Source organism: Melanostigma gelatinosum (genome assembly GCF_949748355.1).
Source record: "Melanostigma gelatinosum genome assembly, chromosome: 6".
Taxonomy (NCBI): domain Eukaryota; kingdom Metazoa; phylum Chordata; class Actinopteri; order Perciformes; family Zoarcidae; genus Melanostigma; species Melanostigma gelatinosum.
This window is the reverse complement of record NC_136639.1, coordinates 11,379,411-11,398,121: the sequence shown is the minus strand read 5'-3', so window position 1 is coordinate 11,398,121 and position 18,711 is coordinate 11,379,411. Positions and strand designations below refer to the sequence as shown.

At 42.2% G+C, this 18,711-nt stretch overlaps 1 protein-coding gene across 2 annotated transcripts; it reads left to right on the top strand.

The window, feature by feature from the left end:
- Positions 1-236: 236 nt before the first annotated feature.
- On the top strand, positions 237-18,708 carry rorb (RAR-related orphan receptor B; the record flags this gene model as incomplete). Of its 2 annotated transcripts, none has more annotated exons than XM_079270890.1 (10): positions 237-281; positions 15,086-15,171; positions 15,310-15,451; positions 15,641-16,072; positions 16,586-16,707; positions 17,283-17,415; positions 17,547-17,654; positions 17,878-17,988; positions 18,238-18,350; positions 18,544-18,708. In XM_079270890.1, 10 exons carry the CDS (start codon positions 275-277, stop codon positions 18,706-18,708), a joined length of 1,419 nt encoding a protein of 472 aa, XP_079127016.1. The 2 variants fall into 2 exon arrangements, with proteins under 2 accessions (XP_079127016.1, XP_079127017.1); XM_079270891.1 differs by lacking the exon at positions 237-281 and adding an exon at positions 14,418-14,436.
- Between the last annotated feature and the right edge of the window lie 3 nt (positions 18,709-18,711).

Below are 18,711 nucleotides of genomic sequence, written 5' to 3'. Positions count from 1 at the left end.
ACTACCAGAGCGCAACAACCGACGCACCGTGCGAACTCAGCCCGACTCCCTGCGACCTGGTCTGGGATGCTTTTAGCGCAGAGACGCCTCCACTCAGGGCAGTCCGTGGAAGTCGACGCAGATCATCAACACTCTTTTAGTTGTTGTTGTTATTTTTAACCGAGGATCTTCCTCCCGCATCCTCTCATCTCTCCCTTTTCAATTGTTTATGTTTGTTTCTTCATGACTGATGCTTTGGGAAGCGAGCCTCAGTACCAGCTCCAGCAGCGGAACCATGCGAGGTAAGACCATCCCACTGCTCCAAACACCGCCGCATTTTCCCTCATGCCGCTAAACACGCATGCACACACACATTTCACGGCAGGCTTTATCCCACCTTTGGCCATAAAAGTTTATTCTGGGAGTTTTAAGCAGCAAAGCGGGTTTGTCACTCTTTCGCATCCGAGCGGAGAGTGTGTGACTGCATGTCTCAGCACCTTACACTGTAAATGTATCAACATTTATTTGGGTTCTCTGCGTGCGTGTTTTGAGTCTGAGTGTAATGTGTGTGGAAAAGGCCTACAGTTTTGCAAATTCATGCGTAAAGCCATTGGAGTCTGTGATTGTAAATTAAAAGTGGCGCATGATGTTTGATTAAAGCTTTAATCATTTTAGCTCTCGCGCTCCCTTCCACACCAACGTAAACTGCGGATCGGTTGCTACCAGGTCAGATCAGGTGATGTGCAAAAAAGACAACTTTATGTCGTTATCTTCTGGGGATAAACTTTATTGGAGACTTTTCTCGCGCTCCACTAACCCATTTCCGTGACGTTCTGCACCACGCCGGGGATGTTGAAATTCAACGTCAATGTCGTCCTGCGCACATGCATACACACACACACACACACACACACACACGCACACACACGCACACACAGGTTAACAACTCTTTCCACTCTCACTAAGCCTTTCCTTGCTGTTATTATTAAATTCCCTTTGAATCAGGAAAATGCGTTTCTCCTCAATCAGTATTTGCAGTTTATCGGTCGTTTTATGAATGCTTAAATATTTCACCTGATTATTATCAGCTGAGTGTGTTTGGATTTGTTTTTATTTACTGCTCATAGTTTAGTGGAATTATCGCTGACGCAGAGTGGCAACTCTCGTTCAACTGATCTTGAACTCTGATTTATAAATCAGTTTTTAATTGGGAGCACCTCCTTGTGTGACTCTCTGACGGTTGAAACAATTAAAATCATTTAAACTGAGAGTGTTGCAACATCAAGTTGGCGAAGGAAGAGAGATAAATTGTTCACATAAACTTCACATCAAAAAACGTAAATGCTTTACTATAATTAAGAAAAGCATAGGGTGTCAAATTAATATACAGTTTGCATCTTCTTAAAAATAAAACACATACGTATACTGACTTTTTACATTGGATTATGGCCCTATTGTAATCAGAGATTTTGTTGTAATAATATCAGATGATAAATAATGGGCCAGTATTATTATTTAACTGATTCTTGTTAACATTATTAATGACACTATTGTTAATTGTAATGATAAACAGGAGCAATTCAACTAAAAATACGATTTTATGGGTTCAACTTAATTTGAATCCAGTTTTTACAAAAAATAAATGGTCAAACAGCTCAAACTATCCATCCGTCTATCCATCTGTTTACTGATACTGTTTGTGTTTGAATGTCATGAAGCTTCCTGCCACCACAGCTTCAGGCCATCAAACCTCGGGCAACACAAACATGAGAAGGCCAAACACCTCCCATCTCTCCCTCTTTCTTTCTCTCTCTTATCCCATGGCAAACTCCTCTGTCATGCACCTTGTATTTTTACCACATTTGAATGGGCCTCGCGACCACTCTCGTGCATGGGAGGCTTTGGGGGTATACCGAAAGCTCTTTCACTTTATAGCAGTGGCAGAAGAGGCCCCCAAAGCTTCTCTCTCACCCCTCTTTCTCCATATCTCTCTCTCTTTCTCCCTCTCTCTCCATCTTCCTCTCTCCCTCTGCATGCCCCAAAGGGTTTTGTCAGATAGAATTAAATCAGTGTGGACCGTGCGGCCCCCACTCTCAACCTGTGTGTGTGTGTGTGTGGAGTCTCGGCTGCCCTTACACAGAAATGTGCTCACAACCACAAGGTTATGAAAAATAGAGGCCCCTCATGCAGCCGTGGTAATTATCATTTAACAATAGCCACAACTCCTGAAGCCCTGACCGAAGATGATGTCACCCCATCGCCTGACCAGGAAATGGACAAATAACACAGATTAATATCATCAGGGCCTTTTCAGAATCTCAGAAAATGGCCTATTGTGTTGTTGTTTTTTTCAATATGACTCAGTGTTGTGTAGGATTTTGTTAAGAAGGTCATTATTTCTGTACTTTCAACGGCACCATGATGATGCTGTTAACAGTGTTCCTCTGAAAAAAGAGAAGAAGTTGCGTTATGAACTTACATCAGTAACAGTGGCATTGGATTTTTATATTGCAAAACGTTTCTGTGATAGCAACGTTTTATTTTCTAAAAATTAGCCTATATATATAGATATATATATATACATTAAAAAAGGACAAGAAATTAAAATGATTATTTTCCATTTTGATTTGAATTGATAATAATGTCCGTCATCATAGCATTTAAATGTTAAAAGTCATATATTTCCAGAAATAAAACACAACATCTTCAACTTCCTCCAACAAAAAGTTTCATTTAGTTACAATTAATATAAGCACAGTGCTTCTTCTGTTCTAAGACAAGCAAATGTACACACTTAGAGGGATATAAATATTTACAGAAATTTACACAACATCACAAACATAAATTGGCTTTGTAGACATGTATCCTGCACGTCCATCGTTTCCCAGTTTCCTTACATTTGAACCCTTCAACCTTTGTGTTACTGGTATAAGCCAAAGAGCTTATACACCACTGAGATGGACCCGGGTCAGACAAAGAGTTCAGCGATGGAGGGAGCAACAAGGGAGGAGGTGATTACAGCGTCATTTCATCTCCTCTGTTAGCGATATGTGTCAATCAATCACAATCTCCCATGCTCCTTCAACATGGGAAAAGATAGGATGACAGACAATAGGAGAGTGTGATAAAGCAATAAACCAGTCAGGTGATGACAAGCAGTGTCAAAAAAAGAGCACAGAAAAAAGTGTTAGGCTACAATCTACAGCAACAGTGACAACATTAGTGTTAGTTCAATTTCAACGTCATTCATATTACCTCTCGCACGATGGTTTGTGCTCTCATACAAACAGAAAGCACTGAAAATAGATGCACGGACACACAAACAGCTGCAATACTACGCATGACGGCCTCATGCCAATAGAATTAGTCCAATCCTGCTTTGCTTCGGAGGCTTGTGTGAGCATTGATTTGTCCGATTCTAAAGCATTCCGGGATCAATTTTTAGTCGAAGCCAACGGAAGCAGTCTGTTCAGATAAATCTATGGCACGTATGTGGCATGGGTAAATGTATTTAACTTTTAGATTTAGATCCACAAGCAAACATTTTAAAAATATTCAGCACTTATTTTATTTTCAGTATGTTTTTGTTGTTGTAATGTTTGTTCCTGTTCTTTGTTATAGTATGTATGAAATCGGTCAATGTGTTTATAACATATTGGTACTGTAACACCCTTATTTAGCATTAAAAAGCAAACATTAAACAAGTGCTTTATAGCACCATCTGTTTATTCATGTTTTTGTCAACAACCATAACTCGTCCTGTGGGCGCCCATAAACAGATAATGAATGACAATACAGTAAAACACAGTTGCAATGAAATAAAATATGTCTACATGGGAGAAGTTATAATTGTTTACAAATACTACACATTAATAAACACTTAAAATACTTTATATCTGCTTACAATTACACTGCAAAACCATTATGTAAATGTTTCTATCGTGCTTAAAAATGCTACGGGGGGTTAAGATAACAATGAGAAAAACATATAAAGTGTCTCAAAAGATTACTAAAATCATTCACAGTGAGTCTACATTAAACAAACTGCGAGACTGGCATACTTTGTACTGAATGATGGGGGGGCCTATTTGGAAACCAGCAGCACCATCCTCAGTCAGAAACAGCAGGTTGGCACACAGCTTGTGTCACCAAATCACTGTTTTCCATTGTTGCCATGAAATCACTTATTGCGCACTTAGTCAGCACCTGGCCTGAGCGAATCTCCGATTTGAAGTGTTATCAGGGTTCTGTGTGGTCTGTTGTCGAGCTCGGTGTTGTTGATTGTGTTGTTTATTGTGCGTTTGTGCTGACTAATGGCGCAGTGTTACGTAAGAAGAGAGGGGAGATTACCCCAAACCCATGCAGGCCACACTGTTAATCCCTCAACACAGCCCCACTGACTGACTGAGGAACCGCCAGCGTTCTGTTGCAATACACGCAAGCTTACATTCACTTCCCTCTGTCTTTTCCCTTGTCTTGATAAACCCACAGTCTACTCCTCACCCAGTGTGTCTGCCTGACCTTTTTTCAAGCCGTCAACCAGAAACATCGCACCATGCTGTGTTTGTGTGGCCTGAATAGCACTTCTGTTGTCCCACTGAGCCGCTATCATAGCTCGTGTTTGTTTAGCATGTGCTCAGCGTGCGCTCCATGTTGGTTTTATCCCTTTGCGGCTGTCTGGTGGGGTCTAGGCGAACAGTTTTTCTCCTCAGTCAATTCTCTCTCTCTTATTTTTAATCTTTATACACACAAAGCGTGGGCTGTACGGCACGCTTCGGTTTGTGTCTCTACTTTATCTTAGCCAGGAGGGATTTCAGCCTGAACCACTCCTAAACTCTAAATCTGCCTTGAAGTCATAAGTCCTCTGACAGCTCCTTCTGTTTTGTCAGTTTTACTCATCCATGAAGCCAGCATGTCTCAATGGAGGCACGATAATATTCAATATTCACATTTTCCTTCGATTTGCATTGAAGTAAAAAAGAAACTGGGGGAGAGGGTGACTGCGCTTGTTAAGAGCAGAAACCGAGTAATGTATGAACAGAGGGACCATAGATATTATTGGATGGGTAGCTGTTATAAAAAGAAATATGTAAATGCTCGTATCGAGATCACTTGAGCAGGAATTGAGTTGTGCTTTCTCACAATCAGTCAGAGATACAGAGTGCAATGTTTGATAGTCCAAAGTCAGAGAGCATGTTCACCTGCACTTCTGTTTTCAAGAACCATGTATAACATCTACTGTTGGATTGATGCAGGCGTAAACAGCATTTAGGAAGCGGGAAATTTGTAATGGACATGGCTTTTTTTCTCTCTTCTATTTCAGTCTCTTTGGGAATGAAAATATTTCCTTTTTATGGAGTGCTCTTCATCCACTTTAAAAAAAAAATGGAATTATTGGAGAATCTATGAATTGAATAAACGTTTTAAGAAAGTCTTAAAATGCAGGAGATAAAGAGAAAGTAGAGAAGGGAGAATGTGAGTGAGTGAGATAAGAAAAGAGAGAAGAAGTAAGAGACAGACTCAAGAGTTATATAATAGAGTAATCGTTCATGTGTGTGCTTGAGCAAGAGTGTGTGTATACGTGCAAATGTAAGGGATAACAGGGTAGAGGGTGGATAAAACAGTAGAATGTGTTTACTTGCATGCACATTGACACACACACACACACAGACAAAGATACTGCCCTTTCCTCACAATACACTTGCAAGCCAGCCCTTAGCAATGAATAACACCAGCACCCGTAATAGTGGCGTCCAAAGTCCACACTTGCAAACTACCTACTGGACTTCAGCTAACACTCAGAGCAGATTAGTCCATATACTGTAGGTTTGTGTCAGTGTTACGTTCAGATCTCTACTTCATACATATAGATTCAATTCTCATTCTCAAACATATTTCTTAAGGTAATAAAATATTGGTTTATGTTTTGAAGACGCAGTCTTGAAGCTTAAAACAAAGCTGTTTTTCTTATTTCTTTACCGAATTAAAAAAATTCATGGTTTTCATTCCAAAAATAATATGAACAACATGGATTACTTGTAAATACTGTATTGCTTTGACGGAGACTAGTTGTGCATGAAAAAGCAGCATTTGTCTCCAAAAAGATTCAAAGAAGAGGATGCAAAAATACACTCCAAATGATCTCTTTGAAATGTCAAGACCATGTTGCTGAATGTCTATACTCTGTGAAGGTGTTCAGTGTTGGCAGGTGCATAGCACGCACTAGCAACAATAAGCCTATAATATGACTTAACCTACGACGGCATCTTTTCTCAATGACGAAGATTAGCTTGTTTTAGTGCTATAATCTCATTGAAGAGACTCTTATTAGGTCTATCTTTCTTTCTCTCTCTCTGTCCAAATCCTGAGTAACCGTAGTGTGTGTGTGTGTGTGTGTGTGTGTGTGTGTGTAGGTGTGTGTGTGTGTGTGTCTGTTCAATTGTGTGTCCTGTGGCTGTTGATGTGAGATCTCCTGTACACAAAGAGAGCGTGATTATGAAACCAAGACTGCTGCTTTCGCTCGCTCTCTCGACTCAGATTTAATGTTCATAACGCATTCTGTTAAATCATCCCGCTAGAGAGTGTAAGAGAGAGAGAGAGAGAGAGAGAGAGAGAGAGAGAGAGAGAGAGAGAGAGAGAGAGAGAGCAGGTGAAGAGCAGAGGTGGCTGGGGAAAGCAGAGCGGAGCTGTGTGATAGTCTTTGTGATCAATTTGCCTCTGTGAGAGATGCCCCTGGGGCCACTTTGGGGAGAACCTTGTTAGGCTGAGTTAAATTGTTGCCCGAGGCGAGCTATTAGCGGCCATCCCTGAGAGAGCACACACACATAGACTCACACACACATGCGTGCTCACACAGTTGCTTAAACAGACACACTGAAACGCACACATTCCAACCAAACTCAAACAGAAACTCATCCATATGTTCGCGTTCAAACTGACAGATTCACTCTAAAAGGAATACACAAATCCACAACCACTGGGGCAAGAATCGTTACTTTAGTGGTAATACTGCAATGCAAAAGTTGGGTTCACAACCTTAACATTTAATTAGAAAAATTTGGAGAATTCGTCAAAGTACTCCAAATGCTAAAATACGCTTGCATGCTTTGGGAAATGGCCGACAGGAATGTACGGTGTAAATAGTTATTTGCCTGAAACATTCAAAAATAATCGGTATGTTTGAAAGTATCAAAAGTAAGAGTGCTCATAGCTGGCCCTTTAAGAGATTATATTTACGGTATGTAATCTGACAATTATTATTGCTTCATTAACGTATAACTGCAATACATATAAACAGTGTGTTGTGGTGTGCTTTATAAACGGTTGGGTAGTTGAATCTATAACAATACATATTTTATTTGTGGATCATATGTCTATCTAAGCTAAGTAACTAGTGACTACTACTAACTGTGGCTTTCAGACAAATGTAGTGTGGTTATACAATAGTTCCTCCAAAATGTACTTGAGTAGAAGAATTAAGCAGCACAATGACTTCATTACTTTCTATCACTGCACGCAAGCGCACTTTCCTTACGTGCACACATGCATGTTTATACATTATGTAAATATACTTTCTCACAAACAATATCCACATCATCCAGTCAGATTTGGAAGGAAATATTTTCTATTTTTCTCAGTGATTTTATTCAGTCAACTATTCATATTAAGTGCTGATCTGTTCATTAAAGCTTTGAAATCCATTCGACCTCACTCATGTTGATGCTCCTGTTTTATCTGACTGACCAGCAACTATCACAATAGGATGCGACACCGAGGATTATCTAAGAACTGACTTTTCTGTCTGTCTCTCCATGGATTCCCCTCTCTTTCTATCTCTTTCTATCTCTTTCTACACTGGAATGGCCACCTTTCCTCTCCCTTCCCCCTCAAAGACACACACACAGACACACACACACACACACACACAGGCACAGGCACACACACTGTCATCTACAATTAGGCTCAAGAGAAACAACACAGGAGGAGGAGCGTGAGGTTACGGGAGGATGAAGACACGGCCAACCAAACATTATTTTCTCACCTCACGACAGGATCTCAGTCTGTGTGTGTGTGTGTGTGTGAAAACATATTCTTCTCTGCATCCGTACAAAACATAAACACCACAGCCGCGCTCTGTGCTTTAACAGCTCAGTGTTTACACATGTCCTCCATCGTGAGGGTGAAGGCGTGAGAGAGGAAGGATATATATACATATATAAGAGAGCATAAAGCACTCTTTGTGTGCGTGTGTGTGTGTGTGTGTGTGTGTGTGTGTGTGCATGTCAGTAAGAGCGCCTCAGTGTGTGTGCATTCTCATGGTTGATTTCAGGACGGTAATGACCAGATGCAGACCTCTCACACTTGGACTCGTTCCTTCCACCCTGATGCACTCTCTCGGTCCTTGAGGAAAGGTCAAAGGCTGCCAGGGTCCTACAGGTCATCCAGGGGGTTGGAGTGTGAGCGTACGCCGGTGTGTGTGTATACAGTGACCATGAGAGGCAGATCTGAGAAAGCAGATGGCCGAGTGTGTGTGTGTGTGTGTGTGTGTGTGTGTGTGTATATATATGTGTTCAGGCAGGGGTTGGGTTTACCCTGTGGATTTTTTCCCACGCCTCATCTCTTATCCATCTGAGGACACATGCACTGGGTGGGAGACTGTGTGTGTGTGTGTGTGTGTGTGTGTGTGTGTGTGTGTGTGTGTGTAGGTGTGTGTGTGTGTGTGTGTGTGTGTAGGGAGGAAGAGGGGGCCAGCATAGAAATCATACAGTAAAGTCTGCTTTTTCAAAAGCAGTTTTCAGTAATGTATGCATTCAAGCATGTCTGAATGTGCCTCTGTCTGTCTGAACGTGTCTCTGCAAGTGTGTGTGTGTGTGTGTGTGTGTGTGCATGTGAATCGATGCACTGGATGACAGCCAGTGGCCCCCTTCTGTTCCCTCTCAGTGGCGTCCAATCACGCCGCTGCAAAGCATTCTATGAGCAAACCGCAGCTGATCCCAGACCTGCTATCTGAGCAATTACCCAGAGTGCTTTGGTGCCACATGGCAGGCTGGACAAGCTCATGCCCTCTGACACACAGCAAGGGGGGAGGGCGAGAGAGACTGTTTTACTGACTGTTTGTACGTGTGTGTGTATGTGTGGGGGGGGGGGATGACGATAGACTGATGGGAAAAGCGGAGGCTGGGGGTGGTAGCATGTATGCTCATGCAGCAACAGTGTGACTGTCTATATTACTCAGTGGACAAAGACATGCTTGGCGGTGAGGGATGGTGATGGGGGAGGGGAGATGGGCACGCTGCTTGGCATTATGATTATTACTATAACACACTGAACAGCAGACTGGACAAACAAAGAAAAAAACGGTACAGGACTGTGTCATCTTGTATTAATGAGGATGGTTCATGTTAGCATGTCAGCGTTACATTTATCAATCAGATCTAGATGTTTGAGTGAGGGATGATAATCGCTGCCATTGAGTTCACTGTTGCTGTTTAGAGTCGCAACCAATTCTTTTCTCAATTAATTCATTAAACGCGCTATAAAATGTCTGAAAATAGTGAATTCCCATTTGATTTTCCCAATGTCCAAGGTGTCTGACCAACAGTCCAAATCTCACAGAAACTTAATTCTCAATGACATAATCCAGAGAAAAGCAGAAAAAGGAAAAAAAAGACCGAACCAGAGAATGATTGCCAGTTTTGCCTAAATTACTGCCAATTCAAATTCCGCTTATCAACTCATCAATTCATTATATCCGGGGCTCTCAAGTATAATTTCACTATTTGGCACTCAAAAAAATACTTTTGAAAAACTCAAAGTAATGTTTCTTTTCAGAGATCTTTACTGTTTTATTTCAACCATAGAAATTACGACCAGATCTTTGCTAAATTAAATAATATTTTCAGCCTATTTTAGATTGTATTTCATTCCGGAAAGTCCTGTTCTAGCTGCTTATGTTTAGTTACCAGAAGCTTGGCTTCTTTTGTTAAATGTAAAACGTTTTTGTTTTTTTCAGGAGAAAATATTTATATCCTCATGATTGAGTATCCAAAAAATATTGTTTTTGTTTATAAATATTTGTACAAATAAGAATTGCATATATTCAGTTGCAGTGGCCACTAAGGCTCACAAACAATTACATTTATGATATATACTGTACACTGTCGCAAAAGGAGAGAGCACATACAGTATGGAAGACAGGTGAAAGTGAGCAAAATGTGCTTTATTTTATTTATTTTTCTAAGGAGAGCAGATAGTCCACCACTCTTCAACAATTTATTTGATGTTTCAGATTGTAAAAACTGACGGGGAAAAAGGAAAAGTGTGACAGCACATACTGCAAGTCCGTTTGAAACCATATGCAGTGGCAGTGTTTCATTGATTTAATGGGACAGTATGATGTGAAAACATGACAGAAGACACAAGGGAGATAACCCAAGCAGCACTGCTATACGCTATTCCCAGCTGTGTGTGTTAATCCACTCAGCGATCATGCCAACAAAAGTTTTCTCGGTGCTTTTCATCATTGGCGGAGGGAAAAAAACGCTTGTTCCTCTCTAAGCTCTATGTGACAAGGAAGACAGAGCTACGCTGAGAGATGGAAGTAGATCATGAAATACAGAAACTGAAATGATTTCCCAGTCACACAGCCACTTACAGCGAGGAGGAACACTCAGAGACAAATGCAAAAGTGGAATGGATGGTGAACAGTGATTGCATATTTCACAGTATATAAACATCTAAGACCAGCGCTGGAGTTGTTCAGATTTAACAAGGAGTGGTGCGGGGTAAAGTGCTGATCTCCTTTATTTTCCCAGAAGATATAACAGGCGAGAAGCTATGCATATATTTAATGAAGTGGATACCACCCACATTCATCCCCAACAAATCAACCCCTGGGAGTACAGTAGGAGTTGTTCTTGCCTTTCTTAAGTGCCTTACATTGAAAAAAGTTATGGTAGAAGTGATTCCGACTGTTCCGTAAGCTGTAATACTACAGCACCAACCTTCTGTGTTACTGCACGGTATTGTGTGGGTTGCTCTGGGTATATTTCTGTTGTAGACCCACCCTGCAGGCTGAATAAATTAAACATGCATTGCCGTCTGCCCATCTTGAAACACACACACACACACGTCATGCACACAAACACACATGTAAGCTAAACATGCATAGAAGCACCCAGTGGCAATAATTTGCTGTTACATTGTCATGATAAATGGGAAGAGCTGCCCTTTAAAATGGTCATTTGTGTGTAACCCTTATGCGTTTTTAGATGAATTATCATTCAAATATTGGTGCTAGGCTGCTGCTTTTTTTTCTGCAGCGCAATGTAGATAATTAGGACTATATTTAGAGCGAGGGCCAGCTCAGGAAATACACATGAGATGCTCACTTCATTAAAAATCAATTATCATAACACACGTGCCAGCGCAATACAGCCCTCATGGCCACAATCCGCTACACGCACACACACACACGTCTGCAAACTCTCACTGTCGTGCAATACATGTAGCGCACACTACAACTACCTCAGTTCTCTTGTTAGTTCTCTCCATCTTTTTTTCTGCCTCAAGAGATTGTGCGGGCCTGATCCTCCTCTTAGCTGAGGAATCGCCAGTGTTGTAGTCCCGCTCTTACATAATAACCTCGGGATAACACTCGTGCTCCCGTTAGCAGAGGACGCTGTCAGTCACTCAGCTCAGACTGCGTCAACTCAGGTCGGACAGAAGGCCCTCCCACCCCTGTGAAAGACATGTAGCTAAGAGCAACATGATGTTGGGGGAAAAATAAACAAGTGGGGTTTTTTTCCACTCTGGTTTTGTTTGGAAATGGATGCCCGTCAAGAGAGGTTAGGGGAATAGCTGCATTAGAGACCTTTCTCTGCAAGTGCTACTCTATTTTAAAAGTTCACTTTTTCTAAAGCTTTGAAGCTGTAAGATTGCTTCTGTAATGTAAAACCATGAAAACAAATACCCCCCAAAAAAAGCATTATCATACATCCTAACTTTGAAAACAATGACAACAGAGCCTCTTCGAAACACCCAACAGATCAACAGACGTCTTAATTCTGCCGTAATCCACAGCTGAAGTGTAACAAGGCAGCAAGCGTGTATTGTTGACTGGATATGGAAGTGGGAGTCCTTTGGTAAACAATTCACAAAGCCTCCGCTGCTGAGAGAGGGCGACGGGATGAACACTGACGATAGAATGAGTTGGCTCCACACGCCGATGACATCACTTCCTTTAAGAGTGTGACAGCTTAGCACATTATCGCTGTGACAGCCAGACGACTGCAGCGAGTGGGTGGTCACCCTGGCAACAGCAATGCTGTCATGACCGTCTCCCTATATCCTACCTGACAGTCCCTGCTGGCAATGAGCACAACGTACGCTCAACAATGCTAACACACACCCACACACACGTATTCACAAACACTTTTTGTCAAACACACATCGACATGTACGCATACTTTAGCTTTCTCTGCGTCGTTTTTAGCAGTGAAACGCTCACTCAGACCCTTCTCGGAAACACACATTAAAACAATGCACATGCCCACACGCACTTGCTCCTTTGGGCATAATTATATGACAAAGACAATCTCCCATGGGGTGAAAAAGAAATACAGTGACGATATAATGTAATCACTGGAGAGATACAGTAAACACACACTCCTCTAGAGTGAGTCAACTGAAAAGAAATCAACAGAAACAATAAGTATGTGTATCCACACCAAAGCAGCAGCAGGTGTGGGCTAAACACATTCAGCTTTATCTAAACCCAAAGAGATTCGCTTGTTTCATGATTGACAATTTAATCAAATAGTTTGTCCTAAAGTCTGTGATAAACAGTCACAACTCTAAAGCGTACAGTGACGCATCGTTGTCTGTTCATAGCTCAAATGTGGTCTGTTGATAACAGGCATGTCCTGGGCGCAACTGACCTGTTTTTCAGACTATAAATAGTGTTTTTCAGGCCGCAGTCATTGACAGATCTGGAAATGTGTAGTCTGTGTGGCGTCCCAGTCCAGTGCACCACTCTGACCCAGTTTGGAGCAAGTTGGCGTTTTGTGCCGCACCAGAACTCACTGCATAAGCTATATGCTACCTCAAGCACACAGTAAAACAGTGCGTTGTTCCGTCCATAGGTCATTCATCCACAGACAGTCTACTGTGAAGGGCCAAAATAGTCTATTGTTGAGGTACTATATGTAAATTATAATTTCACAAGAGACAAATAAAGAGGGGGAAGGCCCATTCACATCTTAAATGACACTATAAAGATAACTGTAACAAAGCATGATGCAATAGGCCTGAAGGACGGTGCATAGTCCAGGATCACGTCAGACTGGAGGTCAGTTTGTAGTTTGTAGACATGTTTATGTCTCATGATGGCCACAAGGAGGCCGATAAGCAAGTGAATGAATAACTACATGAGCATGTTACCTTGTGGATCTGTTAGGTTACTTGTTTCTATAACTGTTCCATCATTATCTCATTATTGACTTTTCTTAACCCGTGTTGTCCAACAGTGTCTGCAGACTTGTTCAGAAGTAGGGCTATGAAACAGCTGGCATTGGTGCATCAGTTGTGAGTGTATGTTTGTATAAAGTCAGGGATTTAATGATGCTTTGAATTTGAAGCAGGTAAAGTGTACTGATAGCAGAGACTGTCTATTCCTGCTCACTCGCTTAGACAAAGAACTGTCTTCATTGATCCTCATACGGGATTATCCAATTATATACTGCACACTCATTCCTCCACATACGGTATACCTGTGTAGTACACACACGTCATACTTTCAAACCGGAACAATTACACTTGCTCAAATGCACAAAAAGAAAGATACAACTTCTACAATTACACTTCAGTATGCACGCACATACACTCAAGACACACTCAGACATACAGGGAAACAAACACTTCTTCTCTGCAAATACACACCTCTGAAGCACCAACTCAAGCTACACTTTGCAAGTTTTCGATTGGTCTTAAGGGGAATCACTTCGGCAAAATTCATGCAAACGCGCAATGTGAAACTGCAAAACGTGTAAGTTCACTTCTGCTTGGTGACTTTGTCTATTTCTGAACTTTTCAGAACATTTATAAAACTTACAGAATTCCCTACAGGTGAGACTATGCAGGGAGATTACATGTGAATGGCTATTTCAGCTGTGGCTAAGCCTGTGCTCATCAGAGGAGGGAGCCAGCTCGTCGGGAAATAATTTAGGATTAGATAGGTTGTCTAATCTCTTTATAGATGGTGTGCCATCTCAGCAGACATACCTGCCTACCTCTACATCCACCTCATATCTCTTAAGAAACTGTGGCTCTCTCTTTCCACATATCATGGATGAGCCCAAAGACACCAGTAATATGTGCCTCTGCATGTTACGTTGAGATACTTTTTGTTCATATTCTGTGCCTTTGGGCCGTGACTGTACATGGAGCTGCCAATACACAGTGAGTAACAACGAAAATGAAAAGTAATTACAGTAAATTTGAACATTTGTAGATTAAGACAAAGCTAAACACTCAACGCATTACTTAAAAGGTTGGAGAACTAAACATGGGTGTGTGTGTGTATATGTGTGTGTGTGTGTGTAATAGAGAGGAAAAAAAGGGTTGAAGAGCAAGTGTGGTCCTTTAGTGGTGTAACCCGTTTTCTCATTGTGGGCAACCTTTCTAATCTGCAGGGGTCTCTCCTTCAAGCATGCAGGGGTCTTCTCCTTCAAAAGAACCCACATACACAATTAATACGTCATTTATGCGTGTGTGTGTGTGTGTGTGTGTGTGTGTGTGTGTGTGTGTGTGTGCAGTCCTCGATGTCCCAGTCATTAAAAAAACCTCATACAGAGGACATACAGAATGTCCAGATGTCACTGCGCCCTTGTGAAGTCGAAGTGGCACACATACTGTACGCATGCGTGTACACACTGAGACCTCAATCAGGTCCTACAGCCAACCAGGTTATGTGCCTCAAATTAGAAGACCAGCTGAGCTCTAAAAACCTGCGAGGCTACTGAATCAGGTGTCGCTTTGTGAAACAAATGTTGCGTTACAAACTTTGTTTTGTAATGCATGTCTTTTCTGCTTTCTTTTTTACTTGCAGCCCAAATCGAAGTCATACCTTGCAAGATCTGCGGGGACAAATCATCAGGTATCCACTACGGAGTCATTACGTGTGAGGGATGTAAGGTGAGACTTAATACACTGCTTCATCAAAGCCCGTTTTGTTTTGTTTGTGTTCAGAAATTGTGCACTCAATCAAGCACATTCTGTGCTCTTCGGGTACCTGTACGCCTTTATTCATGCTCTTTGTTGACATGTGACCAGGGTTTCTTCAGACGGAGTCAGCAGAACAATGCAGCCTACTCCTGCCCCCGCCAGAGGAACTGCCTCATCGACAGAACAAACCGCAACCGCTGCCAACACTGCCGCCTGCAGAAATGTCTCGCCCTAGGAATGTCCAGAGATGGTGAGGCCCAGTATAGCAGTATCTTCATCTGTGTTTATACAGAAGAAATCATCACTGAATTAAATAAGCAAAATTAGCTTTTAACTAGTTTGTTTCTTACGGATTTATACCACCTGAAGAATCTAAAAGGTTGTGACAGGTTATTTTTCATACATTTCGTTTCCTCTCCTTGTTTTTCCTCCCGAACAGCTGTAAAGTTTGGCCGCATGTCCAAGAAGCAACGGGACAGCCTATATGCAGAGGTCCAGAAGCACCAGGCGCGGCTGCTGGAGCAGCAGCAGCAGCAGACAGGCGAAGCGGAAGCTCTAGCACGTGTTTACTCGTCCAGCCTAACCAACGGACTGTCCACCCTTAACCATGAGATTGGGGGCACCTATGCCAATGGCCACGTCATTGAGCTGCCCAAGGCTGGCCATGGCAACGGAGGCGTTGTCCCAGGGGGATACTATGGGATGGATTCCACCCAGCCGTCTCCAGACCAGTCAGGTTTGGACATGTCGGGCTTGAAGCACATTAAGCAGGAGCCGGTGTATGACCTGACGCCAGTGCCCAACCTCTTCAGCTACGGAGGCTACCAGGACAGTCAGCTGGGACCCAACAACGTCAGCATGGGAGAGCTGGGTAAAGACTGCATTATAGTTTGCTCTGTTTTCAAGACAGACGCCATCAAATGGGTCATCATTTAAAATCTACTGAAATTATCCACGTGGAAAAGAACCCAAAAAGTAGTTCTAGTGGAGTCAGAGTGCTAATCTAAGGGCAGAACAGGAGATCAGACAGACTTCCACAGCTAGCTGACAAGGTCACATTACTGTATGTAGCATAAATTAAGATTAAGTTAAAATTAAGGATTTTACACAAATCCAAGGGAATGAATAATAAATGAAGCAGTAAATGAGTAGCGATGAAATATGCCTTATTTATTTTCCTCTAAACTTTCATTACATAGAGATCATAGTCGCAGTGCAGTGTAAAGTGCACAATACACATTTGTTGAGTACATTACAGCGCTGCTTGCCCCACCCATACACACGTCACATACCACTGTATCAAATGTATAAATGAATTAAATACATGAATGGCCGTACTGTGCGGAAATAAATAAATGAATAAACAAACAATCTTCTCTTCCAGACCGTATTGCTCAGAATATCATCAAGTCCCACTTGGAGACATGTCAGTACACAACAGAGGAGCTGCAGCAGTTAGCCTGGCAGACACACTCCTATGAAGAGGTCAAGATGTACCAGAGCAAGGTGAGATTTTATTTTTAGGACAAATCCAAATACAGTTCAACTCTCCTTTTTCCCCTTCTTTTAACGTGGAAAGGACACACACCTGGTAATGGCAGTCATAGTAATAACACATCCGGCGCACTTGCTTAGACCAAACTAGGCCTTTTATTTTGATCTCAACTTCACATCTAAAGTTTTAGTGACGCTATCACGCTGACACAATTTGTCCAAAGACAGACAGACTGTATATCTGGCAAAGCACACAAAATGGTAAAACAAGTAGTTCCCGCTACAGTACGAGTCTCCAGGACAACATTTTGACAAGATGAAAAAACAAAGTCCTCGTAATAAGGCATGCGTACAAGAAGAATGGCAAGTTAATTTACTGACATGAACATCCTGTAAGATAGATAGATAGATAGATAGATAGATAGACAGACAGACAGACAGACAGACAGACAGACAGACAGATAGATAGATAGATAGATAGATAGATAGATAGATAGATAGATAGATAGATAGATAGATAGATATGTACTTTATCAAGCACATCAGTACGGAACACAAACCTCTAAACTGGGTGTGTTTGGTTCTAGCCTCGGGACGCGTTGTGGCAGCAGTGTGCCATCCAGATCACCCATGCAATCCAGTACGTGGTGGAGTTCGCCAAGCGCATCTCAGGGTTCATGGAACTGTGCCAGAACGACCAGATCCTCCTGCTCAAGTCAGGTGAGTTGATTGGACTAACAATGACTGGTCGGGGATATCTCTTTGTGACGTTAAAGGTCAGAAAATGTAGTTCAATCTGCTTTTTAGATCAGCTTCAAAATCCTCACAATCTGTCTCCATGGTTCATCCAGGTTGTTTGGAGGTAGTCTTGGTGCGGATGTGCAGGGCGTTCAACCCTCTCAACAACACTGTGCTATTTGAAGGGAAGTACGGAGGCATGCAGATGTTCAAAGCTCTCGGTAAGACATTATTGCCTGTGTTTCAATGGTATGAATGAGGGAAAAGGCCGGTCGAAATAAAAAATAAAAAAGGGGAAATGGCAAAAAATGAAATGAAAACAAAATCCTCTACCCTGTGAGGTATTTATGCTCATCATCGCATACATGACCGGAATAAATGGAATGAAAATCTCTTTTTTTCTCTGCCCTTCTTCTGTCCTTCTTCTCCGTGTTTCCCTCCAAGGTTGTGATGACTTAGTGAGTGCGGTGTTTGACTTTGCCAAGAGTTTGTGTTCACTGCAGCTGACAGAGGAGGAGATCGCTCTGTTCTCAGCAGCCGTACTAATTTCCACAGGTCAGTGCACATCCCCGAATATTATTATGATACCGTGCATGCACAAAAGCAAAGCGCGAAGCAGAATGCAAAACAAAATAGTCATTCTGTTTACATATGTCAGTATCAAGCAGCACAGTTGAAGTAATTCAAAATGTGTCGTTCTACAATTTTGTACAGCCACCTCTGAGCCATATCAACGCCATGAACATCTGTCCAATCATCGCGTCAACTCACAATGGTTATAAACACTTCCTTTTTCCTACTTAGATCGACCGTGGCTGATGGAACCTCGGAAAGTCCAGAAGCTCCAGGAGAAGATCTACTTTGCTCTGCAGCACATTATGCAGAAGAACCACATGGATGAAGACGCATTGGCTAAGGTAGGCCAAGCCTTTTCAGTGCAATAAATCACATCAAGGTAGCCCCCGAGGCACTGTCCTTGCACAGACAACAGCTCCTCCAGCTTTAAGGAGAGGTGGAGCAATGTGGAAAATCAAAACATAAACTCGCTTCTAACCTTGTCCCTGTCTGTAGTTTATCCGTCTAAATGTCCTTGTTGTTTCTCGTCGATAGCTGATCAGCCGGATCCCGACGTTGTCAGCCCTGTGCACGCTCCACACCGAGGAACTTCAGGCCTTCCAGCAGCTACACCCAGAAACAGTCAACGTCCTCTTCCCTCCGCTCTACAAAGAACTCTTCAACCCCGACCCCAACTCTGCCATGGCCATGCCCAAGTGACTG